Raw genomic sequence first — 27,403 nt, 5'->3', positions numbered from 1 at the left:
CCTTCCTTCCTTCCTTCCTTCCTTCCTTCCTTCCTTCCTTCCTTCCTCCCTCCCTCCCTTCTGACTTCCCTCCTTCCTTTCCTTCCTAGTTTCTTCCCTTCCTCCCCATTTTTGACAGCACGTTCAGGGTTCTCCAAACACAATACTCTCTGCTGTCAGATTTTCCTCTTCCATCTTTCAGCCCAATCCCAGCCTGCCAGTGACTAGGATGATAGGGTCTCAAGTCCACACCCAGAAAGGCTCTGGCGGCAAGGCTGGTCCTGAACACCCCTGGTGCGTGTGGCATCCTCCTCTCCACTCTGACGCTGCACCTCCCCTGCATGAGAGCCAGAGATACAGTTCTCCATTTCTCCCTGCTCTCATGGCATAATGTCCTACTTGCCTTTTCAAATGCGCCTCCAAACCCCTTCTCAGACCTGCAGCCTTAGATGCCATCAGAACAAACCCCCAAGCATTTGTCTTTACGACACAGAGGCAGCGTTTCCAAGTGCTGGATGAAAAAACACATCCCTTTCTCCTCAGCTAAAAGCATCTGTTCAACACATCATCACTGAGAACCGGCTACGAACCAGCCACTGTCCTAGGCATGGGGGGTGCACAGGCCTGAATCCAGGAGAGGTTTGAAGTCTCCTGAGCGGGAGGGGAAGACATTGTGATAAACAAGTAGATACACAAACAGGGAAATTTCGGAACGCGGCAAAACTATAGGATAGAGTGAAGGGGACAGATCATGACTCAGGGTGCCATGTCTACTTGGCGAGGGGCAGTGTGAATGAAACACACATGGCAACGAAGAAGGACTCACTCCTTACAAGACCTGAGTGAAGAGCACTCCAGGCAGTGAGTGTGCAGAGACCCACGGGCAGCGTCAGCAGCAGTGGGATCAAGGAATCAAAAGAAAAGCCCTACAACTGGTCCCTCCTATGATCTTAAGAGTAAGTGGAGAGGATCTATATATGATTCCAGAAATACGGCATTTCAGAAAGAAAGCATTTTCCCCGGAGGATAGAATTTCATGGCTTTGACATCATGACTTCTATAACACAGCTTTCTGAGCACTGAGCGAAGGAAAACAGCATGGCGAGTCTTTGAATCTCAAGATTACTTTTCTTTTTTAAGTCTGCAAATATTTTCTTCCCCAGGTTCATCTTAGATTATCTTCCCAAATGCTTGGCTCAGGACTGTCCTGGCTCAGGGGGTTCACCAGAATTTTATGGAAACCCTGACGACTGGCGGACAAATCTCCCTCTGGCTGTCTTATCTCTTCTTCTTTTTCAATATCTCATGCATCTCCCACTCTGAGCTCTTTCCACGTCATACAATCAAATCCCACCCACTGAGCAATGGAAGCACCCTTCCCACACCTCTTGAGTTCCCTTTCTATAGTCCAGGAACTGACACAGGAAACCATTTCTAAACAGTGTTAGAAAGTCTGGGAAGACAACCCATTTGTCCTTTAAGTCAACTTCTTGAACTTTTAATTGGTTCTAAGTTCATCCATCTTCTTTCACTGCCCCTCTCCACCATTTACCACCTTTATGTGCTATACTGGGTTGAAGATTATCCTCCCAGAAATTTGTGTCCACCTAGAACCTCACTCAGAGTATGGCCTTATTTGAAAATAGTGTCTTTGTAGATGTCATTAAGATGAGATCATATTGGATTAGGGTGGGCTCTAAACCCAAGGACTAGTGTCCTTATAAGAGGCCATGTGAAGATGCAGTAATACAGCGACCAGCCAAGGGGCCCACAGGATTGCTGGCAGCCACCAGAAGAAGCTAGGAAAGAGGCACAGAACAGATTCCTCCTCAAACCTCTTAGACGGAACGAATCCTGTGAACACCTTGGTTTCAGACTTCTAGCTTCCAGGACTGACAGAGAACACATTTCTGGTGTTCTAAGCCACTCTGTGTGTAGTAATTTGCTGTGGCAGCCTTGGGAAACTACTCCAATTGGCTACATCCATATGTCCTTTAATTCTTAGGTCAATGTCCCATCTTAAGAGTGGCCTTCAGTGACCTTGAGAGCTGGAGTCTTCAAACTTTCACGTGTCTCAGAATTATGGGGGTGAATGGTTCTTAAAGATGGAAATCTCTGCATCCTCACTCCAGAGATTCTGACTTGATAGTTGTGACATGGCCAGGAACCCACATGTCTAACAAGCTGCCTGTAGCCCAGGTGATGCTAATGCAGGTGGTAAATAGAAGGTACAATGAGAAATCTGCCTAAATTAGGTCAATTCAACTACATTCCACTCTGGCCTTCCCTAATCACTATGACCTCAAGGCAATGTATTTAGCTCTCCTTAGACTTGACTCTTAACCAATATTTAATTTTCTTTTTTAATGTAGGAGGAGGGCAGTGAGAAAATTAGTCCAACTGAGGCAGAGGGTCATAGAAAGGAAAAGCAGGAGATCCAAGGTGGGATTTGAAGCACAGTTCATGACCAGTTTGGAAAATTAGCTTCTTTTCTGCACAATTTCATTTGGAAACAGAGGTGGATAATTGCAAGGTGACAGAGCTGAAGTTTCAGAGAGCATCACTTATGGCCGTGTATTTCCAAGGTCATGTCTCACTTTGCACTCATAATTTTGTATCTCTACCCTATAGAGGGCTCCTGAATTGTGTTTGTCTCACATTTTATAAAACCTAGATCCTTCTCTGCTGGGGAAATATAAAGAGGTGAGTTTAGGTTGATGTGGGGGTTTTGCTTACTGGGATAAGAATTCCGGAGTTCCTAGAGTTTGTTCTGTGGGACTGCCTGATAGGGAACTACTGGGTTTCTGGCATAAGGGCAGACATGGTCCTGTGCTTCAGTCTTGGTCTGATGGAACTGGGCAGCACTTAGCAGCCTGGGGAAAGACTCATTTGTAAGTATGCTCAGGTTATGTCTTCACACTGCTTAGTGTGTGGCTAAAATGCAATAAATGTCAGTCTTTCCTCCCCAAATCAATTATAGCTCAACTAAAGGCAAATGTGGGTACTTAGCCCACACCATTCAGGGAGAACCTGCTGGAAACCTCTAGTCTGGTTATACTAGAAAAACATGGGCTCATCTGTTCTACGTCTCTTGATCTTCTGAAACTAGGATCAACACAATTGTCTATCCCAGGGCAGCTTGGATGAAGTGACTCCTGAGTTTACAAGCTCAAGTGACAAGCAACTCATTCATGAGGGGAAGACAAAAGTCCTCCTTCCTCTAAATTCCCCACAAGGGTCTAGGGAGACTCAAGTGCTGGGCAAACATTTCCTCAAGAGCTGCTGGTTACTAAAAGCCCTATTTGTCAATGACAATTCTGTCTCCTTCTCTACTGTTAATTAGTCATTTCACACAGCATCTTTGACAAGGAGTTAAGTCCCAGTTAACCTAGATTTCAGACAAGATGGAGTAGCAAAGGAGGAAAGTAAAACCAACACTACAAAACTGCTGGCCAGGCTGAGATTAGAAGCAGAAGACTCCTGACTCTTGAGATGGCCTTGTTTAGGCAAGAGAAGGACAGGTGTAGGAAGGAAAACCTGGCTTAACAGCTAAGTAATTCAGTAAATTAAAGAGGAAAATATCCACCACCCATTCGAGAGCATTCATTCCACAAGTGTTTATTAGACCACCTCCATGAGTGAGGACTTGGATAAAATGCCAAAAGAATATTCGTAGTTGTAGACTAGGTACTTTTAGACCATCACTCTTTGGGCATCTTCAGGAGTCACCCCATGGGCAAGGACAGGGAAAAGAACCATAGCAGGAGGTCTCCTCACATTCTGAATTTCTCAGGGATGGAGAGAAATGCCCTCTGTATTCTGTGAAGGGCTTCACGGGGATGGGCTTGCTGGGGAGAAGATGTTTTATATTCTGAATCAGATGGCCATGATCTCACTTGATTTATGGACCTGTCACTATTATTTGATGCTGTATCAAATACTTTTCGAGAAGTTCATTTGATGAGCCTCTTTAACTCTCAAAAGCTTGTCCTAATTATGCAGATCTGGGGCAAATATTGTGATTCCTGCTTTGATTTCCTCTAATGGAGCTGGTGCACAGAGAGATCAGAGACCCGTGGGCCTCCAGGTTGGTGAGGGAGGAGAAGTAGAGGATCTTGTTGCTATCAAGGTAAGGTTACACGAGGCCTGATCCATATTGAAGTGCACGCCATCACTCTTTTTCTTCTATTATCCATTTTTCTTCCACTGTTTGTAATACTCATACTAAGACAGGCATGACACCAATGTCTTTAATACATTTAATCCTTGTTAACCACCAGGCGCTATGTTCAACTCTTTACAAGGTGCTAGCCTTTCCCCACCCAGCACATCCCTCTAATCCAGCATCCACAGTTGATAAGACAGTATTTCTCTGGGCAGTAAAGAATTTTGCTCATTTTTACTCGTCAAAGAAAAACTTCAAAGTTAGGCTCAGCAACAGAGTTGAAAAAAAGTTCTTCATGTGGCACATCATGATTATGGATTTGCTGAGACTCAGAAATGATGGTAAACTTTTATGGGTAGTGTGATAGGTAATTTTATGTGTCAGGTTGACTAGGCCAAGAATGTCCAGAATAACACAGTATCTGGGTATGTCTGTGAGGGTGTTTCTAGAGGAGATTAGCATTGAAATTGGTGGGCTCAGTCAAGCAGAACATGTTCTCCAACGTAGTGGGGCACTGTCCAATCTATGGAAGGCCTGAACAGAACAAAAAGACAGAGGAAGGGAGAATTCATCCCGTCTGCCTGCTTGAGCTGGGACATCTCATCTCATCTTCTTTTGACTATGGATTCAGATTTACACCATTGACTCCCCTGGCTCTCAAACCAATGGACTAGGTTGGGAACTATATAGCCAGGCTTTCCTGGGTCACCAGCTTGCTGACTATGGGACTTCTCAGCCTCCATAACCACTTGAGCCCATTCCTTATAATAAATATATATCTATATATCTATACATATCTGCTAATCTCCTATTGGTCTGATTCCTTTGGAGAACCCTGACTAATATAGGTAGTGGTACTATTATCTTAATATCTACACTCACCCCAGACGCTTCAAATACAGGTCAGGGTGAAGAGTGAAAAGCCCGTGCTGGCCAGTCAGAGCCTGGTCAGGGACATCTTGCAGAACATCTTCATTATTTATAGCAGCTGTCTTTGCGTTTCATTTCTCCCCAGATCTTTAAGACTTTGACTCTGTCATCTGTTCCCAATATTGCCACTGGCATCCCTCACTGGAGTCCTTTCTTTAGATTCTACAATCTTATAACTAATTTTTGAAGATGTACATCTCCTTAAAACAATGACCCTGCCCCAATTCTATGGACTCTATACCAAGCAGATCACACCCAAGTTTGTAAGTTTACCCTTTACGAGAAAAGTCAGGATACCGGGTAAGCTCCTGGGGAGGACATTTCCCCGAGACTTAACACTGAAGTCCTGCACAACTATAATCTGAAATAATAATCCTAGCCAATGCTGGTTTAGCTTTCTGTGATTCATCAAGTGTTTTGCATAGAGATGGTCTTGTTTGACTTAAATATATATTATATTAACACATCTAACTTAAAACAACTACAGAAAACAACTCCAGCTACTCCCTGATAGAGAAACTGAAAGTATTCTCTTGAAGATAAATATGTATAGCTTTTGTTTCAACCCAGAGAAAGGATGCCTAAGGCAACAAAGGAATATGAAAACAGCAATGTCTTATTGCAGGCAGTTTGGAAGCCAACATTTTCACCCCATGCACATGACTAACTAGTTACAAGGTCTTAAACAAGTCAGTTCACCTCTCTGCACATCAGTTTCCTTGTTTATAAGATAGGGGTAATAGATCTCCCCTGGCTCATTCTCAGGGTTTTTAGAGAGGTTCAAACAAGACTCCACATGTGAAATGCTTTCTAGTTGGCAAAGTACTACCCCTCAAAACTACACGTAGACAGAAATAGACTGCACATTTTATTACCCTTAGATGTGATTAATGAAATAGCTTCTGAAAAATAAGTGTAAGAGAGCAACAGAAAGATAAGATGAGGATATTTATTATACAAACCAGGCTGTTGGATTTCATGCCTGGCAAAATTCAAGGGCCTTAGCCTGCCTACCCGTCAGATGCCGAGCTGAAAACCTTATGGGGAGAAGAGAAAGAAGAGAGGCGGGAGAAAGCTCTTGAAGCCAGAGCTTATTAAATCAATTACATGATTAATGTGAAAGAGTGTGTGTGAGCTGGAAGGAGGAGGCAGCTCACTCAGTGCAGTAAAGGCCGCTGATCAAGCATTTTTTGTAACCTTTTAAGCCACCAAGAAAATTGCCTCTTGGTGGATGAATCAAACCGGAGAAATATATTTGTTGGCAGCTTTTAATATTAAAAAAAAAAAAAGTGGGAGTATATGAAATCTCCTGTACTGCTCAATCCCAGAATTGACAAATATTAGAATGTCAGAAACATCTCCAAAGGAATCAAGAATGACATTTTATCCTTGGTCAGAGTTTCCTCATGCAACAGAAGGGTAAAGTCTTGTGATTTTGATAGGAATGGGGTTGCCCCAAAGAAGAAAGGATGCTGATTGAAGTGTTTGGTGGAATTTCCTTCCCAGCGCTCCGTGGGAGACATGCATAAACCCCCCAAGATGAGTGTAGTTCTATGAAAGATCATTAGAAAGGGGTGCTGACTCAAGTCATCTCTTTGATGGAGTTTGAAGATGAATTCTTGGAGGCAGTGAGCCAGGTCCTGAATCAGAAGGGTGGAGGAAAAAAAAAGGAAAAAAGAAAAGAAACAAAAACAAACAAACAAAAAAAAACAACAAAAAAAAACAACTCACGCAGGCACCCCAACCAAATTAGCTGATTTGGTGAGTGACTACAGTGGGCTGAGGCCAGGGTTTCCATTAGCAACCAGGTCTTTCCCGTTCCGGTTGACAAGATGGACAACCATCCACGCTCGTAAAAGATTCATGACCCAACTTTGCACTCTCGACTGCTTGCTTTCTCATAAAACCAGTGCAAATCCTATCAAAAATTTAGCAGAATCCCTGCCTCATCTGTTTAGGCCTGAAGCTAGTTGCAGGGACAACTCATTAGGGACAGGCTCATTAAAACCAGCCCTTGGGCAAAAGCAGTTTGCGGGCTCTCTCATTTCCATTCGCTCTCACCTCCCTGCCTAACCTCCGTGAGCCCTCAGACACAGGGCTTCTAATGATTTTGTACAGTGTGCAGGTCTATTCGAGGAGGTGCAGGACCCAGGGTTCGACAAATACTGCTCCTTACGTCTGCCAAAGATAATCTGCGTCTTCTCCTTTGTGTGCATAGGGAGGGCTGTGCCGGAGAGGGAGGTGTGCTAGGCAAAGGGAGGAGGGAATCCTGAAGGCGGGCCAGCTTCTCACCTGGGGACGACTGGGGTGACACCTGGCGCTGGAGTGGTCACAGGAGCCCTGAGGACCAAACCAGAGCTCCGGCAGAATGAGGGCCAAAAGGTAAAATCTTTGGGGTCCCATTCATGCATCCTGTTCAGCCCAGCACTTAGACCCTTGGGCACCTGGATCCTGAGCAACAGCCTGGCTAATGGATTCACTACCAGATGTTTTCTGCTCTGTGCCAGGGACGCCATTCTCTACGTGAACTGAAGAAGAAGCTTATTTGTGCTGAGAAAGAGCTGCTGGATCCTCCACGCATGGCTGCAAAGAACAGGCAGCGCCGAGGCAGATGCAAAGCTTTCCTGTTGCCAATTTCTCTGGGCGAGTTTATTTTTCAAGGGGTCAGAGGAGAGGGCTCTAAACTCACCTGCTTGTGGGGGCGGTGCGTAGTTAAGCAGTCTGAGTCGGGTCATCAGTGACTGACAGAGACTGTGTTGAACTGGAAAGCTCATGCCCCACTTAAGGGGTCAGATGCTGCAGAGCTCCCATGGATGGTTGAAACGTAGGGAAGTTGCCTGATATGCCAAAAACCCGATTTTTCACAAGAAGCCAGAAAACTGGGTTTTAAGTGAAATCTTTAGGCATTTAAATGTTGGCCGCTAGTCATAGAAGGTTAAAACTATAACTGGATGGGCGAAAGAAAAACGTAGATTTCAGGTTTACAACACCTGATCTGAGAAACACTGAATTAGGAGGAGCCTAGATTCCACTGTGACCTTTACAACCACCTGATGACACCAGCACATCAGGGAACCCATACAGGCCCCTCTCCGCTCTTCTGCAAAGTGAGGGGCTCGTCCATGTGGTCTCTCAGACCAACCTTCTGTGACTGTGACCCTTTAAAAGTAAACTGTATTAAGTAGGGCTTAGAGTTTCCAAAAACATGTAACCATCTCCAGTGGAACTGATATGCTAATAGGTCCACCACTGCCAAAGCCATGGATGCTGATTGTTCTTAAAACAGAGATTATTAGTATCATATGACCTCACTGATATGAGGAATTCTTAATCTCAGGAAACAAACTGAGGGTTGCTGGAGTGGGGGGGTGGGGTGGGAGGGATGGGGTGACTGGGTGATGGACACTGGGGAGGGTATGTGTTCTGGTAAGCGCTGTGAATTGTGCAAGACTGTTGAATCTCAGATCTGTACCTCTGAAACAAATAATGCAATATATGTTAAGAAAGAAAAGAAGAAGAAGAAGAATGTAGCAGGAGGGGAAGAATGAAGGGGGGGAAATCGGAGGGGGAGAAGAACCATGAGAGACGATGGACTCTGAAAAACAAACTGAGGGTTCTAGAGGGGAGGGGGTTGGGAGGATGGGTTAGCCTGGTGATGGGTATTGAGGAGGGCACGTTCTGCATGGAGCACTGGGTGTTATGCACAAACAATGAATCATGGAACACTATATCTAAAACTAATGATGTAATGTATGGGGATTAACATAACAATAAAAAAATTAAAAAAAACAGAGATTATTAGCCTCTGGGAGCTTCCAGAATCACCAAGTCAGGTGCAGGCAGCACTGATTCCCTAACCACATTGGGCTTCAGTGAAACAAGGGGGGTTGGTTTCTGGGGCCGATGACGGAGTGGCAGCCCCATCTTATAGGTACCAGGCAGACCGCTCCCTCCTCCCTTCCCGTAAGAGGATGCAGTTGGACTTGACTAGAAGCTGACACACTTGGGTCACCCTGGACTCTTGGGTTCCTGACAGCCCCTTGGGGCACTGCTAAAGGTGGGGATGACAGCAAAACAGGGAATGTTGAGGAGGCCAAGCCCTGGGTTTCGTTTCCCTCCTTTCTTTCCTCCTACCCAGCCCCAAATGGACACTCCGTTTGACCAGTCTAGCTGTTCTGAGTGTTCACCGGAGGCTTTGAGCCCAATATGTGGAACAAAAATAAATAAATTGATGAATTCATTTAAACATTCTCCAAATGTGAAGTGTGAACGTCACAGCAGGACCTCTAAGCCCAAATTTCCTAGAAGCCTGAGGATTTGCTGAAACGAGCTGGGCCACTTACCATCTAACGCTGGCCATTATTACTCGGGCTCACTGTGCCTCTTCCCCATCAGCTATTGGGGTTGGGGGTACACAAGGGTATCACCTTCCCTAAGATCGTCATATTCATCTTATCTCCCTTTTCCTCCCCTCAAAAGGTTACCACAAAATTAGTAAATCTGCTTCTCCCCACTGCTAGTTCTCCGATGCCCCCCCCCAATAGACCGTGGCTGGGGTAAAACACACTCGGTGCTGCTTACTTGGGGAGACCATAAAGCCACAGGGGTGTGATTTCCCTCATCAGAAATGATTTGGTTGTTCTGTGGTTGAGGAAAGCAGGAGTCTACACCATGAATCTATTCCAGTGCAACGGTTTTCTATTAGCCTTTAACACATCGTCGCTTCTCTTTTCCATCTGCATTATTGCCACCTTTTCCACAAACCCCAATTTGACAAGCAAGAAATCTGTAAATTTGGGGGTGGATGCTCAGGAAAGACTATGCATGAGGAAAAGACATGTCCATTAGCAATGCAAATACAGTCACAAATGAGACAGCACTTGCATCAATAGTGCGTTTAAAACAGTTATTTAATCCAGCTAAAATTTATCTTCAGGAAAAACTAAGCTGCATTGGGACTCAAGACATTTTGCATTTAAAACATGGATTACGTGCTCTCCTAGTGGCCTTTTTTAGGGGAGATATTTGCAAATCTCATTTATGCTGACTTTCAAGGCTTGGAGGTGGCAGGGGCTAGGCGGATAATTCTGGGTTAAAGATCATGGTCAGACTGGAAGAACACAAATGATTTGTTCTCTTTTTAGCACAAATAGGTGTGTTTTCCTCTATCCAAGAAGAGAGGTGAGGCTGTAGCTCTTAACTCTTATAAGACTGCCTTTCACGGGACCCTTGAGGCAGCACAGACTTAGGATGCTCTGCGGGAGGGAGCTGGAAGCTTCAGATGGCTGCCACTGGACATGTGGGGAAGGCCACGTCCTGGTGTGATCATGTGATTAGTATCTTTTGCTCCCTCAACTGTATCTGTGGGTTCAAGGTCTCCTACAACACTGAAGACAAGCACAATACAGACGCCCACATAAAGGACCATCAACCGGAAGGACATCCCTACCCGCCCAGCGACATGAAGGTGATCCTCTGGTGACCCGAGCACACGTGGAAAGACCCCACATTGCCTCAACAAAACAAAATGCAATGGCTCCCGCTGAACTCCACTCCACCAGGCGCGACCTGCCCTCATTAGAGATTCTCTACAAACAGGTGCTTCTCACTGGGCTGACTTCTGAAATGGCTTTCTTTTTATTCCCAGGGACACATCAAGAGCTGAGGGGGGATTCATGCAGTATAGATCAGTCGGCCATTGACAGCGCATCAGGCTTTGACAAGCTGCTTGGCTTGGTTGAAAGTCTAGGTTGGGCTTGGGCCCGTCAAGGCTACGCTATTGAATTATTGACAGACGCTCACCGTGTTGCAAGGGGAGAGCAAACCATAGCCTCAGCTCAATAAAGATGAAATGGAAACCCTCTCTGAAGCCGACTTTAGCACGTTAAAGGAGTTTTAATGGGCTGGTTTAAAATTCAGTAAGAGAATGCATTAGGCTGATTATATTTTCAATGGATAAATGCAGGCACACACACAAGTTTGGGATTCTGAAGGGCTTACAAATGAGTGGGGAGCCTGTTAGGACAAATTATGCCCTTCTAAAGGAAAGCCACAGTACGTGTATGTTCCAGCCTGGTCTCAAGAGCAGTTCTCTTCCTGCCCTCTCTCCTAGATTCCCTCCTTCTGCCATCCCACCATAGTGCTAAACTCCTAGCACGATGCCACAGAAGGGCCCTGCAGTGTCTTTCTGACCACTTTGGCCTTGAAGGGCCCAAACCATGGACTGCTGATAGCACTTTTTACCCCTTCCTATCCCCTTCCTAACCTCCATCCCCATTCCTGGCAAGAACAAGGCATTCCTCATATCAGCATCCTATTAGAAGACATGAAGAGCTATTGGTAGCCGGTGTCCCCTGGTTAGCAAATTATTATTAACAATTCTGATTTTTCTTATATAATCTCTTTTCTTCTTTAAATTTCCACCTGCCAAGATTTACTTGTATTTTAATAGCTGATGTCAGACAAGCTGCATGGAGCAAGTCCCATTTCAGAACTATAATTTTAAATACAATGAGACGCGCATCAACTGTCGCATTGACATGCAGGGAATTATTCCACGTGGACTTCTAAAGTGCATCCTAAAAGCTTCAAAGACCGAGCACATTTTAAAAGAATTTAAATTGATGATCACGGTGCATTTTTTTTTTTTTTTTAAGCAATTTGTCTAATGTGACCCTATATTCATTTTTTTTCTGACTTCGCTTCCAGTGGGCTGCCTCCTGTCAAATTGCAGAAAGGGCCAACCAGCACATCTAAATCTGTGTTCATTTGCCTTCCACAGGATTATCTTTGCCACGTTGAGCAGTATAAGTAAATCAAAGATGCTTCTTAGGGCTGCAGGAGTAGGCTAATCTCCAGACAAATATTTAGAAGGCAGCTTTGCCTACTCTGGCCTTAATCGTTTCCAACTGATTTGACTTATTCTAATTACAGCCTTTATGTTATAAAAGCCATTTTTATGTTGCTGGGGAGCAGTTTCATTGCAAATACATGAAATTTTGCTGAGTTTCCATTCCCATGTTGATTATGGAAATAGTACTCTGCAGCTTGGCTCTAATTAGAAAAACACACTGCATGGAACGTCAACAATTTTTAACATTAATAACGCACCGACAGTGTCCTTTTGTCTCTCTTAACATCCTTTCCACAAAGGCTGCCACACCAGAGAGCCCGGGATCTACTCTGCTGCAGAAGTAACACTCCGTTCACCCAAGTCTGATGGCCAAGAACTCCTTCCCCCACCCCCAAAGTGGGAATTGCGAATTCGGAGCAGAAGGACACTAATTTAATAGAACAGAAAAGCGAGGGGGGGAAAAGATAATTAAATTCTAGCACAATTTAGGGTAATGCATTTGTTTCATGACTGTGAACTTGGAAAATTCTAGCACAGTATCATAATGCAGATTAAATGGGTCCTACGGTAAATCGGAGTGATGCATCTATTCCAGGGCCTCTTTTGGTGGATGAGGTTTTTATATGTTGGGAGGATCTCAGTAAGGAGACCAAATAATTTTCTAGATATTTCACTTGGATTGGAGGTAAGCCAGGGCCAGTCCTTTAACCTCACTGGGCCTCAATGTTGTCCTCTTTGAAATGGGAATGATCATGACTGCCTTGCAAGGTTATAGTGAGGATAAGGTACAACACAATACTTTTGCACCATGTTGCGAATGCACATTCATCCAGCTGTTTTGGACTCATCTGATGGACCTTATAATAATTTCAAATGTCCCTAACTTTTGAACAGGCAATTCCATTCCCTATAAAATATCTGACATGAAGCCATACACATAAGTCCAAACACATTTGTTCAAGTTTTCTTACCAAAATGCTTTGGAATACAAATAAGGAGCACAGAAAAACAAACTAGAAATAACATAAGGATTGATCAAAAGGAAAGATCACATCTGTGATCCACTGTTAAGTGAAGAAAAAAAAAAAAGACAGTAAGAATAGAATAATTCCACTGAAAATACACGTATCGCTTGACCAAGATACAGGAGCATTTTAAATGGGAAATGTATTGCCAATTTGCCCACCAAAAAGCTGTCTGGAGTTACATTGTCATCAGCAGAGCTGTTTGTATCTGGGGAGAGAACTTCTGTTACATGGAAGGTTCAGGCCACACCGTCCCCAGAAAAGTACGGCCAGACAAGGAAGAAGAAATGTGTGACTAAAGATCACAGTGGAGAGAGAAGAAGTTGCTGTGTAATAGAAGAAAGAATGTGCTGCAGTGATATCCAAGAACTTCAACAAGCATTGCCTTCTTGGGTCATTTCCGTGGGGACACACACACACACACACACACACACACACACACACACACACACACAATGGGGCAACTCCTGAGGTTGAAATACAACCTTCTGTAGGGACAAATGAAACTGGCTTTCTTTCAGGCGAGATCTGAAGTGGTGGTTATGATTTTCACCTGTCAGATGGAGACCTTTAAAGAATCTTTTTCATCCATGCACTAAACCCACTCAAATGCCAAAAACACAACAGGACAGTCTTACGGGGTGACACTTTTCCTGGTAGTAAGCCAATTCTGCTTCATGTTGGCTTATAACAGTGTTCCTTGCATTTTCTGCCCAGTGGTCCTTAAACCAGGTCTCTCTTCCGCTTCAGAATCTCCATGGATACATATGCTGCCCTCTCTGAGAGGTGACGTTTTTGTCAAGTGTGGGCTGCACATAGTGACTTCAAAAGAGAGTAACTTTGCCGTAGAGAAACCTGACCAATGCTACCTCAGCCACGTGATCAAGACAAACATCAACAGTGATTAACCTGACAGTATGTGCCCCTGGGAGGACGTGATGACCATGGCACTTGATCTCTGTGGTCTTCTTCCCTAAACTGATACCCTCAGTCTAACCATGAGAAAAACATCAGATAAGCCCTAAACTTCAGGACACCCTACAAAATACTTGGCTGCTACTCCTCAAGACCATCAAGGTAAAAAACAAGGCATGTCTAAGAAATTGTCACAGACTACAGGGGACTAAAGAGACGTGATAACTGAATGTAATGTGGCATCCTGGATGGGATCCAGGAACAGAAAGGGGACATTAAATAAAAATTGGGAAATCTGAATAAAATATGGACTTTAGTTAACAACAATGCATCGATATTGGTTCATTAGTTGTGATAAATGTACCATAGCAATGAAAGATGTTAACGGTAGGAAAAGTGGGTGCAGGGTACATGGGAACTCTCTGTACTATCTTTGCAACTTTTCTGTAAATCTAAAGCTATTCTAAAAACAAACCACTTATTAAAAATAATAAACTTCAGGGGCTCGCTAGAACCTCTGAAACATGCGAGCCAGTAAGACGTGTTGGCCCTTGCATTTTGACCTCTGTTTTATCTTCCAGGCTCATCTCAACTGTCTCAACTCCTGCAACACCGAGTGTCAGAGTGTCTCTCACCGGGTTCATGGTCTTTGCTCCTGTGCTCTCCTCTACTAGAACCATCCCTGACCTGATTTTTCTTCCTTTTTATCTGGCTGGTGCCTGTTAGTGTCTTTAAGATCATTCAGTCTTGACCTCTCTAAGAGCAGCTTCAAACAGTATTAATTGTTCATCCTCAACACTCTCATTAATACCTTGTCCAAAATTCCACTTACTTTTTCAGTTTATAATTAATTGTCTAATATACCTGCCTACCACACTTCTCTGAACTCCTCCAAAATTGGCCTCCTTTGCCTTTTTTCTCTCTGCCACTTGGCTCAGTGCATGGTACACAGTGGATGTGAAATAAGTATTTTTAGAATGGATGGATGGAAGGATGGATGGATGGGTGGATAGGTAGATGGATGAATTATTTTTCTCTCTGCTCTTATAGAAACTGATGGTGTCTCTCTCAGACAACTCCCCAAACATTTGAAGTCAGATGGGTTTACTTACATCATATGAGCCCCATAAGGCGCAACTCAGATGCTACCTGTTTTTCTCAGTCTTTCAGTGTGATTGTATCACTCATTCATCTGGTTCCTACAGAGTAATATGCATTCATTCCACTGCTTTGTAATGGACCTAAATGGAGCATCTTCCCTATTAGACTTTAAATCCCTGAGAACACGTGCCATGCCTTCTTTGTATGATAACATAGGGGCAGGGAAATTATTAATCAGAATTCCTTTTAGGGAGAGTATTGCCTTTATTGAGAAGGCCTGGGTAAGAGCTGAGTGTCTGAAGTAGGACTGGACCCTTGCCCATCACTGTACCCCCACCCCCTACTCAAAGACCTCTATGTTGATCTATGCCCAGCTAAGAGAAGGCAAGAAACTCTTCTGAATACTAGAAGCACAGGGGTTTAGAATTCCCAGTGAAGTCTCAGGAGGAAAGAGAGGAGAAGCAGAGAAGTTACACACTTTGTTGGGGGAAGGTGAGAGATACCCTCACCCCACTCACCCTACTTACCACCTCCATGGTTGCCTGAGAAGGAATTCTGGGAAAATAGAAATGACTATGTGGTGTTTTTGCATATTGTTTGCTGAGGGATATGAGACCCCTTTGCCCTCCACAGAAGTTGCAAGTAAGTCTTCTACACTGTTATAAATGCTGCTTGAAAGAATGGGTTCTCTGGGGGAAACTCCACAGAACTGTTGGTTGTGTGTTGATCTGGCCAGAAAACAGTGGCCAGGCATGCAAATCCAGGGACTGAGCAGGGATAGAGAGGGCAAAGGAGTAGTATTTCCTGAGAATCAGCAAAAATCTTGGGGAGGTTCCATACTTCACAGAACACAGAGTTAGCTGGGGTCAAGGACAGGGGTCTCAAACTAGAGCCCATGGACCAAATTCACCCTACCACCTGTTTTTGCAAATAAAGTTTTATTGGAACACAGTCACACCCATCTGTTTATATATTCTCTATGGCTGCTTTCACACTAAAACAGCAGAGTTGAGTAATTGTGACAAAATTCCTAAAATAGTTACTACCTGGTCCTTCACACACACAAAAAGTGTTTGTGGACTCCTGGTCTAAGATGAAGAATCTTGTATCTTTAAGGAGCAATGTGCCCTCGGTGATCGTTACCCCACACGGCCTCAGTAGACAGCTGGAAGCATTAGCTGAATTCATAAAAATTTTCTCTTTTGGGTCTGAGATCCTAAATATTTCTGAAGAATAAAGACAAATGGGGCAACAGATTAGCCTTTTCCTTGGAAGTCATTTTTGCAGATATTTCTAAGGGAATCCCAGAGATCACCTCTCTCTCAGAATTCTGCCCCACCTTGCAAGTCACACCTCACCTTTAAGACAAGGACTTAAATTGAGAAAGGTGGGCATGTTGTCTGAGAGCCATATTCCTGCCACAGGTAAAGGACCTGGACTGGCCTCAAGCATTCCTTCTGACCTGGCAATTTCCTTGGGGACCAAGAAATTGTGGGGACCTCCTGCCAGGCCTGAGGACTCATCTTCCCCCAGCTACTGGAGTGACACTCTCCTCTCTACTGGATTAGGCACAGGAAAAGCAGGTGGAGGGAGGGAGGCCTCCAGATGACACAGGCTTCCCCCTGGTGGGAATGGTATGAACTCTCTAAGGAAGCCTCAGGGGAAGTCATCTTTTGTGTCAACTAGAAACAACCAAACTGTGAATTGGATGGTGGAGAAACAACCAAACAGTGTGAGTTGGATGGTGGAAAAAAGGTCTCTCTAATGGGGAACTAATTGGCTTAGCAATTAGGTGCTCTACACTGGGATGGCAGGCTTCCTGGCTTCAAATACCAGCTCTACCACTTATTCATGTGGGTACAAAGCAGGCCAGTTAACCTCTCTCTTTGTTCTATAGCTATTGCCAGGGGCTAAGGAGAGGGGGGAATGGAGAGTGATGGCTGAATGGATATGGAGGTTCCTTTTGGGGTTATGGGAACATTCCAGAACTAGATGGTGATGGTGGTTGCATACCACCATGAATGTACTCATTGTCACTAATGGTAAATTTTAGGCTATGGGTATTTTACCAGCATTTGCTTAAAAAGACAAAAAATAAGTCTGTTATTAGAGTTAAGGAAAAGGACTGAATGAGACAATCATGGAAAACACCAGCACAGGGCATGGCACACAGATAGTTGGTCAAGTCCATTTGTGGTTGGGGTTGTTGTTATGAATAGCTGAGCACTGCCCGTGCCTTTGGAGCAACTGGAACATCGTGGAGGGGCTTGGACTCCTTTTGGACGATGGTGAAAGCAAACCTTCACCCAACATAGATGCAAACACATGTGCTTCTATTTATCTGAGTCCAAGAAATGAGCATGCTAACATTCTTTGAAGTGTACCTATGATGCCAGATTCTTTTCCAGACGTGTTATACACACATCGCTCTACTTCATGCTCATGACAACTCAGTCCCATTATGGGCCCCTTGCACATGAGCATCCTGCTAACAGGTGGCCCGGAGTTCAAATGTGGACCCAGTGCACTGAAGTCCGGTGTCCTATCCCAAAGCATACCACAATTATTACGAAGACACAGAATGACTGGGTGCCATTTTTAATCCAAGGGGAAGTTGATTTGTACTATTCTCAACAGTGAGATGTTGCACCTTTGCCACTGGGGATGGATAAACAAGAACAAAATAATAAACACCTTTCCAAATGGGGGGTGGTGTGGTCTAAAGACATGAGGCTATGGAACATTATTTATTCAAAAAATATTTAAGTGTGTTAGGTTAAAGATGAGCCTCTTTGGTTGGATATTAGTGGAAGAAAAGTAAAAGAAAATTAAAGAATCCATTGATTCAACCAATTTCTATTGAGCACCTACCCTTTGTAAAGAATCATATTAGGAGCTAGGACAAAACCATGGTAACAAAGTAACTAGGTAAATATAACACTGTGACATAAATTTCACAAGAGCAGGGTGGTTTTTTTTTTTTTTTGTATACTTTGTTTACTGCTATCCCCCAGTTTCTAGAAGAGTGCCCAACATATAGTAGGTCTCAGTAATTATTAGTTGGAGTAATGGAGTAATAAAAGAAGGAGGGAAAGAGACTATGGGTCTAGGGTATGACTAGGGTCTAGGGAAGCACAGAAGAGAGGTGGCTGACCAGTGCCCTGTCAGCGTCCACTTTCAACAATGAAGATGGTGAAGTCCCCAAGGGAAAAGATTCATTACCCTTTGCCTTGACCCTCAGTGGGTGTATGTGTGTATGTGTATGTATGTGTATATGTATATGTATATGTATATGTATATGTATATCTATATCTATATCTCAGCTTTGATCACTTCCTCCCACCACTCCTTCATCCATGCAATGACTATTTCCTTCTCACCCCTATATCAGGCACTGTACTAGGTTCTGAGAATAGAAGAGAGGACAAAATCGGTGGCTTCCTGCCTTCACGGAGCTCACTGCAGAGTAAAAGAAAGAAACGTTCAATGCATGTACAATCTCTCCAGGCAGCTCAGGGCTCTGAAAGAGAGGTACCGGGTGCTGGCAGAGAAAATAAAAGCTGGCTGGGGAGAGGCTACCTTTTGATGGGCTGGCCAAGAAAGGCTTCTCAGAGGAGGTGGTATTTGCATCGTCTGCCGAAGAATGAGAAGGCTGTCAGGGAAGGAGAGGCAGGATGGCTTGGGCAAAGTCCTTGGGATCCCAGAGCACTCCGGTATGAGAAAGGGTCCAGGGTAACTGGGGAAAGACCAGACAGGGGATGTGGCTTTGCCTTCTGCCCTCCAGAAGTTCTCTCTTCCAGTGGCTTCAGTCCACAAGATTTTACTCAGAATATTAACATCAGGGGGTGCCAGGAAAAGCATCACCTTGCTCACTGCCCGGCCACTCCTGTGTGGTTTCCCTTAGACTTCATCTACTCATTTCCACTGGTGCAATCCTCCTCCTCCAGTGTGGATGTCCCAGTAGGAAAAAGAAAATAAGATAAACCTTCCTATGTATTGAATTTCTGCTACATGTCCAGAATTGGGCTGTGCATTTTATTAGCTACATGTGAAGGAGTAATACAGCTATTACTGCTACTACTACTCCCACTATTATTATAATTACCACCATTATTAATATTCCCATTTATAGGAGGCTGGGTGGTTCAGTCGTTAAGCATCTGCCTTTGGCTCAGGTCATGATCCCAGGCTCCTGGGATCGAGCCCCACATCGGACTCCCTGCTCCGTGGGAAGCCTGCTTCTCCCTCTCCCTCTGCAACTTTCCCTGCCTGTGCTCTCTCTGTCAAATAAATAAATAAAATCTTTAAAAAAATATTCCCATTTATAAAGATGGATAAACCTCTCAGATAAGGGAAGAAAAGTTGTCCCCAAAACAAAAAATCTCATCTTAGGTTGAGTGAAAATTCAAACACAGGTCATCTGACTCCATTAGATAATGATTCCCATCAAATGGACTGCAAGACGCTACGTGTTCAACAAAAATTCTACCAGCTAATGACCATGTGCCAGGCATAACACCAGGTGTGGAGGAATAAAATGAATAAAAGGGACCCTTTCTTTAAGCAGAAAGACACATAAACACCATCATACAACATGATACATCCATCAGGCAGGTATAAAAGCAGCTATGGAAATCCAGACTTGGAGAGAGTGACAAAGTCAAAAGGGGCAATGACTGGGAACAAATTTAACAGATGGGTAAGAAATCTCCACGTGAGGAAATGGGAGGGAGGAACATTCTCAGAACGTAAAAACTCATTTGTTGTGAGGCCCCCAGTATGTTCGCCATTGGACAGCCCGGGCGAGGGGGAGGTAAGACTTGAGGAGGAGTGGCCAGGTTACAAAGGGTCTCAGAAGTCAGTTGAGAATTTGGGCCTTTCTTCTCAGATAATGGGGAGCCACACATGGGTGTGAAGCAGGGAGGCTGGGGGTACACTCCACAGCAAGCCTGTTGAACTCTGCCACCGTTCTCAAAGTGTGACTCTTGGGTGTCTCTTGGAATGGGAATTCTCCAGCTCCATCCCAGACCTACTGAATCAGAAACTCCGAAGTTTTAATAAGCTCTCCAGGGGATGCTGACGCACATGCTTAAGTATGGGAACCACGGACTACCCTCCACTGAGCCGGCCACTGCTTATACCTCCAGAGCACACGGTATCTGCAGGTTTTGCTTCTAACCCCAGATATGGTCCTGTGGCTACGCTCAGGTCCTGACAGAGGGCAGGCAAAATATGCCACATGTCTTGTCCCCTTCTCGGGGTTAACCTGAAACCTCCAGATGACTGTCCACCACAGCGTCCAACTAACTTTCTTGGGAGAGAGTCCCTGTCCTGGCTTATCTCTCTGGTTGCGGTTGAAGAACAACTGGGCTTCTCTCCTTTCTGGTTTTCCTGGCCGCGCAGGGAACGGATAACTGATAATGGATGCTGGTCGGGAATGCCGGCTGGTGCTTGAAAACTACCATTAGCTAAGTGCCGGGCTAATGCATTTGGAGGTGGTGAGTTAATAGGAGAACAGGCCTGCTTCGGTAGCCTGTGCCCACGGTGACCTAGAGCTGGGTGTTCAGTGGTGACTGGCAACCCCTCTCAAGTCACCTCTTGTTAGCTACAACTATAGGCAAATTGCTATCAAGGATTAAGTGGGGAGACTATGCCAGGATCGCTGTCAAGCAGAGAAAAGACTCAATTTGTAGCACAATCACGACTATGTAATCATTCTTTAAGAGCTCTTTTCAGCTGTGTTTGCCTTTGGAAGGTGTGGACCCTGCCTAGGTGAAGGTGGGCAGCGAGCTGCACACCGGCTTTTTCTTGAGCATACTAAAATGATTTCTCCCCTAAACGAGATAAGCCTCACTATTAATAGCACTCTGCCTCAACCGGTCTCTGCTGACATCCACGGCCCAGATGCCGCCTTGAACAAATGAACACCAATGTGCATAAACAATTGATCGGAGCTCATGAATAGAGCACGTTTCTGTAAACACGAAGGAGAATCTGGGAGGAAGCTTTATGGGGGGAGAAAGATACATTTTGTTTATCACTATTTGCATAATGTCCGTGTATAATAGAAACAAATTAACAAGGCAGTATTTTAAGAACTGTTCCATGGCGGTGCATGGAAAAAGTGCTGCAAGGGTATCACTTCTCCCCAACTCAAGGGGGGTGGGGGCTAAAGGGGGGGTGCCTTTTCTTTTCCAAATGTTTGGAGCTTTTGCTTAGGTAGGACAATGGATCATCCAGAGCTTATTCTCAGGGCTCAACAACTTCACTATTTTCACCCATTTATCTGGAGAAGTTCGGAAACAGAATAGACGAGAGGGATCCATGCAGTCTCAGAACATTCTGCAACTCAGAGACAAAGGAGGTGCAGGAAATGAGCTGGTATTTAAAGTCCCAAAGTGATTCATTTTGAGATAAATGGTATTTGAAGTCCTTCAAAGAAGAGTTCCAACCTTTTGGAATTTCCTAAGTAGAAACAGGTTTGGAGAAAGTTTCCTACCCCATGCCTGAGTGGCAGGCTGCCTCGGGAAAAGGAGGGAGGGCAGGTGAAGGAAGAAATGGTGAGAAGCCTGGTGGTAGGTGAGGAGCTAGCTCATATATTACTGGCCAAATAATGCTTTTTCCCCTCTGCAGGTCTGCAAAAAGTACTGGTGAACAAAATTAAACCCCTCTCATTAAATGTGTTGTGATTCTGCGTGTCCTAAAGGAAGCATTAAGCAATGTTGGAATTTCAGCATGCTAGAGCAAAAACGTACTTCTGAACCCGAGTTTCTAATTTTTCTCTAACTATCCAAATGAGATGGTTTCCCACCAGTACAAGCCTTTCCCTGAAAAAAAAAAAAATCAGTACTCGCCAAAGACAATGCACTAAGATTTTGACAAAGCTCCCTTTTATATTTCAAACTATTAACAATCATGGAAGATTTGTACTGAAAAATTAGGTCCTATCTCTATGTCAATCACCATTCTTCTTGGTACCCAAACTTCTAAGTATCCTCTCAGCTTTGGAGCATAATTTGTCTTAGTTCCTCTCCAAAATCTACGTCTCTGGAGGACGTTCAGACCAAATCATTCCTGGTATTACCTGAGGGGGGCAAAGAAACTAAAGAAAAATGGGAAATTCAAGGTGATGACCTAGGTGCTCTAACTGGCACTCCTTTTTTGGTTGGTTGTTTGCTTGTTTATCTTTGACTTTGGTTTTTGTTTCGGGATACTACTATGGTCCCAGACTGTCAAAGTTCAGATGTTGTCCCTTTCCATGAGTACTTTCCATCATTCCTCTCCTAGGTTGGGTGCTGTGTAACAGACAAAATAAGGGCATGGTCTCTCTATGGGTGGGTGTGAGGAGAACATAAAGGTCTTACCAGTGATCTTAAATCAGAGAAATCATGAGTGCCTGTAAAGTGCATCAGGAAGATCCACAGCTGCCCAATTTGTGCATCGCTTCAAAAAACCATGATGCAAACCTGCTACTGGGCTAGAGTCAATATATCACTGCATAATTTTTTTCCCCTCAAAATTCACTACTAAAGAAGCTCCAAATGCTTTTTTTAAAAACCCAAGAAACAAACTATCAAACAACACCCAGACTGAGAATAAACCAAAGGAATAATTAGCTTGGAAGGTTTTTTTTTTTTCCCCTGCCTTGTGCTTAAAGTTCTACAAATAAAGAGAACAATTAATGTCAACTGCCTTTAGTTCTCCATCCTATTAGCTTTGGGGGGCTTCAAGGTAATCTCCACAAAGAGTGGACTTTCTAGGGTTAAAACACAAGGTTTTCTTCAGAAAAAAATGGATATGCTGGCAAAGACAGCTCATGTAAATACTACATGTCATTCCCCCATCCTTCTGCTGTTTAATCTAGCTGATTTCCAGAAGGGGGAAGATTCAAGAGGAGGAGAGAAATCCTCCAAGACAAGTGAGAAGAGATCCCAGGCAGAACTGTGCCACATGGAATGTGGAAAATGAAGTGGCCCAGCCTGCTCTTCTGCTCCTTTTATACCAATGGGACGCACAAACAGGTCAGCAAATCAAAACCTGTAAGTTCCCCTAACCACACGCACAGGCAACACCCCTTTCCGATGTGAAGGTATGGCTGGCAAATTGGGGGTACAGACAGGGGCTGGAGTTTTGGTGGTACCCTCCACTCACAAGGCACTCCAGAAACCTCCCAAATCTCCCCCTTACCCCATTCCACAATTCTGTTGTCAGATGGAACTCTGGCACCCCAATATCTTTTCATATGACAGGCATGCAATTACCCCTCATTATTTCCCCTTTCTTTCCGTTTTGCTACATGCACTCTTTGTGTCTAGAACTGGTGGGAAGAGATGTAATTAGTTAACTAAGAGAAACCATGTTTCTTCATGCAGCGGAGGCTGGGCTGGGGTGGGGTGCAGTCTCGGTGAACTGGTCTTGCTTTTTGGGTCACTCCTAACAGAAGGCCAAGCCGGTGCCTGAAATAAAGCAGAGCTCAAACTCCCCGGGCTCCATTCTTTCTCTCTCTCTCTCTCTCTCTCTCCCATTCTCTCTCTCTCTTTTTCCTGCTCTCAGACACAGAATCCCCAATGGGAAGAGATAAACTCACCCCAGGTGTGAAGCCAGCTGGCTCGAGGTTTGGGTGGCCAGGCGTCAGTGTGAAATGCTAGTGGTTAGCTCCATGGGCGAAAAGATGGGCCAGAGGAGAGAAAAGGAGGGATGGAGAGGCTTGGCAAAAGGCAAACAGAAAAAAGGCAGAAGGAAACGCATCAGGAATATGTGCAGAGGAAAAAAAATAAGGCAAAGGGGACGAGAAATTAATAATCCAACAAGCAGGTTTCCTCCGTGTTATTAATCATACTGCTTCGCCCGAGCTGCAGAGGAACCAGGCGCTGCACATGGGAGGGAGGCGTCTGAACACCATTGGCCGCCTCTGCTCACTCCTATACATCTCAGCCAATCCTCCCTGTGCCTTAAGGTACAGATATATCTGGGCTGCAGTTACAAACCCCTGGAAGATGAAAAATCGTGCTCTGTGGGTAAGGCACTGCTCCGTCCAGTTAATGCACTATAAACTTTATTTGAGCTGACTTCTCATTTGATCCCCCAGTGACGAGGTCAAGGAGCGCAAGCAATTCCACCCCAAATCATGCCATAATCGAATTGCTGCCTATTTCCCGAACCTATAATGAAAAAGGCAACCGAAATAATGCAGGTAATGTTGGCGGCCTCCCTTGCCTGTCGGACATTATTACCTCCGATTGCTCGCCGCCATTTCCTTGGTGCTCTAACAATGAATATATTTCACAGCTCACTTGCTCTCCTGTGTGGGTGGCATGGTGTAGACACCTACATGATATGAAAGGAAAGCTAAAACAATAGGGCTGTTTCTGAGCGCCATGCCTAACAGCCTACTGGTGGGAGAGGCAGTTTTATCGAAGTGCTCCTCACGCACGCACACAACACACACACACACACACACACACACACAGCAACCTGGTGTGGTCCAGAGTCACAGACTCCGCCAAAGCCAACTCAATTTCTCTTTGTCTATTTAAGTCCCAGCTTCATAACCTACAGCATAATAACTGCCAGTGTGATTCCTTTATCACTCAGATGCTCTGAAGGTTTTGATTCTATTTTCTTCCTCAGACTAAAATGGGACAGACATGGCTTTAGGGACTGGGCAGGAGATAAAATAACGTGCGTATACACCCTACCCGAAAATGCCTTTTAAGTGCCCGCTTCTCCTTAAGAAAAGATTTAATGGAATCAACTCTCTCTATTTGCATGCCCTTAAAAAGTCTAATTCAGAGCCCCATCCTATTTTGCTTCTCAGAAAAGTGCTGACCACAGCACGATTCAATGGTGCAGATTCAAAGCCTCAGAAGGAGCAACCTGGACAGGACAGGACAGCACACTCAGTTGCTCTTTGTTTGATGGCCCTTTGGCGAAGCCCATCTCCAGGCCAGCACGAGTGTGATGTGGGACATGGCGGGGGGGGGGGGGGGCTGCGTTCTAGAGAAGCTGTGTCCAATTTAGTGCCTCGGAAGGCTTCCAATCCCGCCTTTTACTTCTCCATTGTGTAGGCTTGGTTCCCTCAGAGCAGTGACTTCGAAACAGTCAGACATCAGATTCCTGCCTTAGGAAACCTGGCTGTGCCTAAGAAATGTTGCTGTTGCCAAACCAGGATCACCAAATGCTGGGGCCGGTACTAAACCTTGGAAATAGGTATATTGATGGATGCATGAGTCTGGACAGTCATATATGCATGAAAGCATGCATTCAGCTGGCAAACAAACATACTACAGCCCTATCTATTTTAAGAATCATAAACAGGAAATACTTTAAGTCAGAGACAATTAGAGTCCAACGACAATAGTTTCTTAAGTTTGAATAATAATGCAGATTATTTCTCTCTTGTCTCTTTCCCATTTCTCTTCTGCTTCTGTAGAAAATTCTTTACACAATTTTCATTACACAGAAATTTATTTCCTGGTCTATGAAATCCACTGTCCCCAACTTGGTCCTACCTTTAACAAGGAAAAGCAGGCTATGGAAACTACAGGCTGCCAGACGAGGCAAGAGGGTCAGGTGAGGAGAATCTAGGAGAGCTCATCGGGAGAAACTCTCAAATATTCCCCTCCAGGCCTGTCCAGACTGATGGAAGGGCAGGACCACGTTTTCAAAAAAGACACACAGGTTCAAGAGTGCATGCTGACACACAGACAAAGAATAATTCTTTAAAATACTAAGCACTATGGGCCATAGAGAACAGATCTTATGGGGGGGGGGGAGATCAATATAAAGAAAAAAATGCTCTAGATGTAATTGAAGTCATACATTTGTACATGACTTCTGCTATACGCCCAATTACTGCTATTTATCAAAGAGTAGACAACATTGAACCTGGCAGCATGAAAAACAAATTTTACTAAGTCAGAGGGAAAAAAAATCATCAGAAAGAGAAGGGGAAAAAAAAGATACAAATAATAAATAATTCAATATTCTCAAGGAAAGCTCTTGGAGAAAAGGCCTGGTTGATTCAAACATCAGACATGGGTCTGACAAGAGATGTATCGATTTAGACAATTCTATCATCATTATTCCAGCCGGAGTCCTTCACAAAAGCTGCTCTTTTTGCTCCTGTTTTTATTGCTGTAACTACCAACCTCCTTCTTATACCTCGATCTCTTTGAACCGGTTTTCATTACAGCTTAAATATTAAGCCTAAGCATAAGATGATAAACAGATTCTGTGTCTCATGTTTGGTGGAGGCAAGGGCTCAGCTTCCCTGAAATCTAATAGGATGGGAGGCTATTCACAATCTGCTGAGGATTTCCACACTCAATGGAATAGGTCATCTGTATAATTACCAAGGCAGAATATTTAGATTCCAGGGAGAGCATATATCCAAAGCAAATTTTACCCACATCTAACAAAGAGTTGCCAAATGCTGAACAGGATGGCTGACGACAAATGTATCCTCATTTGTTACTTTCAAGGCTATGAAAAGAAACATTGACAATATATATTGGTAATGATTTCCTTCTCTTCTGCCCAAACTGGGTTCCAAAACTATACTTGTTCTTCCAACCAAAACAATAAAAAAAAAAAAAAAAAAAAAGATCCTTTTAGGTCAATGCAGATCACTAAAATACAGCAGTATAATTAGTGGAGGAAGAAAACACCTCCATTAGGCATCTGCAAAAAGCAGAACTATGTCTTCAGTGTTCGATGTGTTAATTACAACCAGATAGGAGGTGCCACGGAAAATTAACAGTCTCGCGGAGGCATGAGAGGTAAACAGACAAAACAGGAGCTGCTGGAGGGTCGGGAGAGCAAGTCAATTTTGAAGAAAGATAAAAGAACTGTCATGTCCGTGATGGCTTCGGAGAGGGGAAAGGGCAGTGGGCCCTGTTATCATTAGTTAATTAGGCAGGAGGTCCAAGCTTGCATAACCACAACATTTGCCATGGTAATCAGATGTATTATTCAAATGTGCAGGAAAACAAAAGCCATGGTGGGCCTGACAAGGTGCAATAAAGTCTGCCCACTCAAAGGTGCTGGATGCATAGAGCAAAGGAGCAAGCAGGATTCTGCTCCTTGACATCGACAAACAGGGTAGCTCCCTTAAACTCAGCTGGGAGATTGCGGGTGGGAGATGGGGAAGAAGCTCTCAAAATTAAATAACTCTCAGGTCTGTGTCCGATGCCCAGCCTAGGTAAGAGCCATTAAAAGAAAGAGTATGTTGGGGCATCAGCTGGTGGGGGACAAGATAGCATCCAATTAGGCTGAGGATACAATGCCAATGATAGTGGGTCTGGTAAGGGGGCTCTGGAAGACTCACCACCTTTGTTTACAGGGAAGAGAAGGAAAGAAAGAAGGAAAAGAAAGAAAGAAAGAAGAAAAAGAAAGAAAGAAAGAAAGAAAGAAAGAAAGAAAGAAAGAAAGAAA

The 27,403-nt window shown here is 44.2% G+C and overlaps 1 protein-coding gene across 8 annotated transcripts in view; it reads right to left on the bottom strand.

Moving 5' to 3' along the window:
• RBFOX1 (RNA binding fox-1 homolog 1) overlaps window positions 1-27,403 on the bottom strand; it is a 1,177,605-nt gene that overhangs the window by 225,547 nt on the left and 924,655 nt on the right. The window contains exon 1 of one of the 8 annotated variants that reach the window (XM_032392250.1): window positions 18,548-19,057. The exons of the other annotated variants lie outside the window; for them this stretch is intronic. Within the exon in view, the coding sequence (XP_032248141.1) occupies window positions 18,548-18,829 (282 nt within the window). The 5' untranslated portion in view covers window positions 18,830-19,057. Of the gene's footprint in view, window positions 1-18,547; window positions 19,058-27,403 lie in introns of those variants that run through there. 8 annotated transcript variants of the gene reach the window in all.

The sequence above is a fragment of the Phoca vitulina genome, unplaced genomic scaffold (assembly GCF_004348235.1).
Source record: "Phoca vitulina isolate PV1807 unplaced genomic scaffold, GSC_HSeal_1.0 scaffold66, whole genome shotgun sequence".
Taxonomy (NCBI): domain Eukaryota; kingdom Metazoa; phylum Chordata; class Mammalia; order Carnivora; family Phocidae; genus Phoca; species Phoca vitulina.
This window is presented reverse-complemented; position numbering and strand designations above follow the sequence as displayed.